Source organism: Bremia lactucae, linkage group LG1 (genome assembly GCF_004359215.1).
Source record: "Bremia lactucae strain SF5 linkage group LG1, whole genome shotgun sequence".
NCBI lineage: Eukaryota > Oomycota > Peronosporomycetes > Peronosporales > Peronosporaceae > Bremia > Bremia lactucae.
In genome coordinates, this window is record NC_090610.1 from 2,589,745 (window position 1) to 2,594,677 (window position 4,933).

A 4,933-nucleotide genomic window follows, 5' to 3' on the forward strand; every position below is an offset into this window, starting at 1 on the left:
TAGTAAAATCGTGCCGTCAACCAAAACTTCTTAAACATGCAAAAATTGCACTACTTTTACGTCAACCAATTTTTGAATTGTCCATCATATTCTTCTTTCTAAAAAAAGTGTGTGCCAATCATTTCCATCGGTTAAATACGATTGATCCTTAAGCTGGTCATCAATTTCGTAGGCGCATTGCGAGGATGGAGCGGCACGTTCGGCAGAGCGCCTTTATCCCACTCTTGAATCGATTTTTTAGCACGTTTGTTCGCAGAATATATCTCAATGGATTCATGCGCACGCGCCAGCATCGTTGCAACATGTGCGAGAACGACATCACATTCTGGCATTCCAATAAAGTGAGCAGCTTGATACGACGAAATAGCCATCGGTAGTAGTTCAAACGCTGCGAGCCCAACATCTTCACTTGCAGCTCGAATGAGACGCCGAGCAATGTACAAGGGGTCCTCACTACCCTCCAACATTCGTGCCAACCAATAGAGTGTCGCATTTTCAAGCATCGACAAACAATTTCTTATGACCGCAACGCCGACATGCACCACGATTGCATTAGTGCATGGCACAAATCTTCACCAATCCTTTCTGTGTATCCACAGGGGCAGTTTGAAGTGCCATCTCTAAACAACTTAAAGCAACTCGCGCATCACCAGCACACTGCATAGCCAGGTACTTATGCGCCTCATGATCGACTTCGATCGATGATTTTTCATCATTTTTCTGTGGCAATTTGCAATGCTATATGGCACTGCATTTAAGTTTCGGTTTGTCGTTAAAGATCGCATGCCTCCAAAATCAGCATCTTGCACAGCTCGTCGAAGGATTCTTTCGATGGATTCTGGGGTATGTTTTTAAGTGTAAACACACGACAACGACTAAGCAAGGCATTGTTAACTTCGAATGATGGATTCTCAGTTGTGGCACCAATTAATGTAATCGTGCCATCTTCCACCGGCGGCAAGAAAATATCCTGCTGACTTTTATTGAAGCGATGAATTTCATCCGTAAAGACAATGGTTCTTCGATGAAATAGCTTGCATTCAGCTCTGGCTCGATCAATCGCGTTCTTCAGGTCCCCGACTCTAGACGTCGCACCCGACAAGCTTATAAATTTGCATTTTGTCCGCTTAGAAATTACATGAGCTAATGTCGTTTTACCACATCCTGGGGGTCTGTAAGATATAACAATGTAAAATAAGAGAAAACATTGATACTATCATTGAATCATATTACCCCCACAAGATCATATTGGGCACTCGGTCGATTTCAATAAGCGAGGACAACAACCCTCCAGAGCCAAGAAGCTCCTCCTAACCCACCACATCATTTATACACCTAGGTCGCATCCTCTCCGCTAGTGGAGTAGCCAAAACGTCATCGAATGAGTGCTTGCGTCTCTTAACAGCAGGGGGCGATGTGGATGATGAGATTTCCGGTTGTGAAAATTTTATATTGGTAGACGGCAGCAATATTTTGTTTTGTTCCTGCTTTGACAGACAAGATTCTACGTGTAAGAGAAGATTATCTAAGCGCACATGACGCGAGCAGATTGGACACTCGGGGGAGACCATCAGCCCGTTAATTATCTTCAAACGTGTTAAGCTTTTGACCAATTACATGCAGTGGCGGGAAAAGGAATTGCTAATTTCCCGCCAAGAAATCAAGCTATTTTGTTAGTGTGTCGAACTCGTCCAGAAATTGTTGGTCTTGGGGTGACGTTAATTCTTCTGTCTGCAACAAATTGGCAGTAAGAACATTATCTTCTGGTATTGCACGGTACTTGCGAAGGAATCGATGACGAGCCGCTTTGCGTACGTTGGGTCGCTCTCCAAGCTTTCGACACGCACATTCTTCCGTCTCTTTAGTTTCGTTACTTGCAGCGTCAACAAAAGCGAAAGCACTGTTTTCTTGGGGCGATTCTGATGCCGCAATAGTGTCATAGGAGGAGCCCTTTGAATTCATGACCCATGTTGACGTTGTCAAGAACGAAGGCGTCTGATCCGTCGGCTGATGCGAACGCTGTAAACTTTTAAACCACCCGGAAGTTTGCACAAGTTGCGATGGTAGTGGACCTCCCATTGTTGATCCTGGACGGCGCCTTGCAGTCGTACAGCCAGCGCCGCTTTTACAAGAGTGGCCTTCTAGGACGATAAATGGCTGGCAATGAGATACATTATCCTCGTCGAAAAAATAAACATCGTCACTGCTTTTAAAAGGCAGCGAGTGCTTTTGATGATGCAAAAGACCAGTGTTCATAAGCATGTTGCCAAGACGAATCCCTTCGCCTACTGATCCTACAGCTTCAATATCTTGCATCTTTTGCGTTGCTAGCTCGCCGGAAAAGCTCTTGACGCTTCTACCCGATCCAGCATTCCTAAGCAACGTTGATTCGTGATGTAATCCATCCCACATTTCTAATGCGAATGCTGAGCATACCTCTTCCTGAATGCATTCAAGAGCCGCGACGACTTTTTGAGCGGTTGGGCGAACGGTTGCATCCCCATGCCACATGCTAGTGATAATTTCTGCAAGACCGACATGCAATTGACGGTCGAGCTCTGGGCGAGTGCCCGACATGACCAACTCGAGCACGCGCAAATGGTTGTCATTTGTACCAGGGTATTTTTCAGAGCCCGGTTTCAAGATGTCCCACATGGTAATTGCTAACGAATAGACGTCGGCTGATTCTTCATAGGCAGCGACGCCTGCTCGTCCATTGATTAATTCTGGTGCCATATAGTCAACTGTCCCTTTGACTGTCATCTCCGGTGCACTTTTGCCTAAATTTGGCTTTAGTCCTATATTCTTATCGGCAGTGTCCGTTAGGATTACTCCATTGCTGTGAAAATTGGTGCTTGCATTTGTCATCGAGTTTGGATACTCGTGGTAGTGCTCGGCATCTGGTGAAAGACTGCTCGAGACAGTAACAGGATGTAATACCGATGCTGCGGCACTCACGACGGCATTAATTTTTGGATCATTGAGACCGCTAGTCTCCCATGGAATATCGGCTTTTGGCAGACTGCGAGACTCGCCAAAGTCAGTAAGCTTAACGTTGCCTTCGACATCTACCAGAAAGTTGCTTGGTTTGATATCACGGTGAACAAAAGCGGGAGAGAAGCTATGGAGATAAGCAACCGCTCGTGCGGCATCAATCATGTAGCCAATATTGATCAAAAATTGCTGGCGTCGAGCGTGTTGGTGTTGTAGCGCCAAGGCTTGTGTCACCACATCAAGACTACCCACACATAGCTCTGACACTAAACAGATCGTCGGGGGCGAAACGCACATACCGTAAAATTTAACGATATTTGGGTGGTTGAGCACTCCGCAAAGTGCTGCTTCGTGTGAGAATGCCGCCACAGTGTCTTCCGTCACGCTTGTAGGCGTATAAACTTTAATGGCAACTGGAGTCTTTGAATTCAATAGTCCGTTGTACACTACAGCTGTCGATCCGATGCCAATACGCTGCTTTATGTCAAGAAAGGAAAAATCAATAATGTACTTGCGGTGCATTTCAATAAGAACGTGAAGGCCTTGAGATGAAACACGCTCATGAATATTCCCTTTGCGAAACACGGCTTGCAAGCCGACTGCTCGCTGTCCAAGTCCACGCCAATGCTCTGTGTCGGCCTTAAGCAACCGGTAAAAGAAAATGGGGCAAAGTGATCCCCACGCCAATTGAATATAAGTGAGCGCAAAAGCTGGGCGTATATACCCATAGATGAAAATGAAGCGGTAGGCAAGCTCAAGCAGTTGGTATACGATTCCAAAAGCACAGTATTCACGCAGTGTTCGTCTAGTCGCACGCGCTGGTGGACGAACAATAATATACATGTAGACTGAATAAAAGAGGAGGCGAACTGCCGCCATCATCCATTGATTTTTTAGAGTATAGGTGCTTTGGCCATAGATTGTTATGAGCCAGGCAAAAGGCAACGCGTAGCATGATAAGATGAGCGTGCTCACAATCGATCGCATCAAAGCTGGCAACGAGACGCTTTTCTGTAGCATGAACACAACCACAAGCTCGACCACGAACTGACGTGCAGCGCTCATGGCTTCTACAATCATAACATCACCGCCTGGAACATAGAATCTTTTTGCTAATGCTATCGTGAAAAACAAAGCATGTAGGCCTGTCGCGACGCACAAAGTCCACAACAATGGCTCAAATGCAGGTAACAACGTTTTTCGCGAGGCTTCGCTGTCACCTTTATGCGCAACATGGCGGTTGTAACGCATGTACGCAACTAGCGCCGCAGATAGCACCGACATTGATCCATAACTCACTACCAGGAGAATCGTAAGTATCACAAGGTGTTGTTGTTGAAACGCAACCAGTTCCGCATCTTTAGCGAATGGTAAAGCTGATGCAGAACTTTCGGACGTTGCTAGAGCTTCAAGTACGCGATAAAATGAGTGTCGAAGGTTTGGCGTCGATGGGTCTAAAGCAGCAATCATTGCGATTGCTGTCATCTTCACTTGGAAAAATACAATGTGAAGTCACAGACATATACTTCAATGCCAAAGCATGGTCAGTTGTATAGAGCTAACATTCCGCCGATCGATTTTGCATCATGTGAGATGAATATCCCACTAACACAAGCCAGTTTAATTTCAGCGTGCTTGACAATATCTACTACAAGCAGCAATCTTGTGCAATTGGTCTGTGGATTGTGCATCGCATAGCTTCAAGTCTACGATCGCTTGACGAAATCTACTCGAATTTCGATGTTCCAGTACGCAGCTGGATGGTAATGTATGCACCTCATCTTTAGCACAACGGATATTTGAATTGAAGAGTGCGAGATTTTACAGGCCACATGAACAGCAGAATTTATTCAGTGGGTAGATGACAAATGGATATCGATGCTGTTGCGAAAATTTACACTTTTCATCCATTGTGACAATTGATCCCTTTCAACACGAA

General features: G+C 45.4%; 2 protein-coding genes across 2 annotated transcripts; both read right to left on the reverse strand.

Annotated features, from left to right (window-relative positions):
- Positions 1–144: 144 nt before the first annotated feature.
- Positions 145–1,336, reverse strand: CCR75_003774 (uncharacterized protein). The gene is made up of 2 exons (XM_067961867.1): positions 1,234–1,336; positions 145–1,172 (listed from the first exon to the last, which is right to left on the reverse strand). The coding sequence occupies exons 1-2, from the start codon at positions 1,245–1,247 to the stop codon at positions 773–775; spliced, it is 414 nt and encodes a 137-aa protein (XP_067823081.1). The 5' UTR covers positions 1,248–1,336; the 3' UTR covers positions 145–772.
- Positions 1,337–1,665: 329 nt separating this feature from the next.
- CCR75_003775 (uncharacterized protein) lies at positions 1,666–4,464 on the reverse strand (the record flags this gene model as incomplete). The annotated part of the gene is made up of 2 exons (XM_067961868.1): positions 1,666–2,945; positions 3,294–4,464. 2 exons carry the CDS (start codon positions 4,462–4,464, stop codon positions 1,666–1,668), a joined length of 2,451 nt encoding a protein of 816 aa, XP_067823082.1.
- Positions 4,465–4,933: the final 469 nt, after the last annotated feature.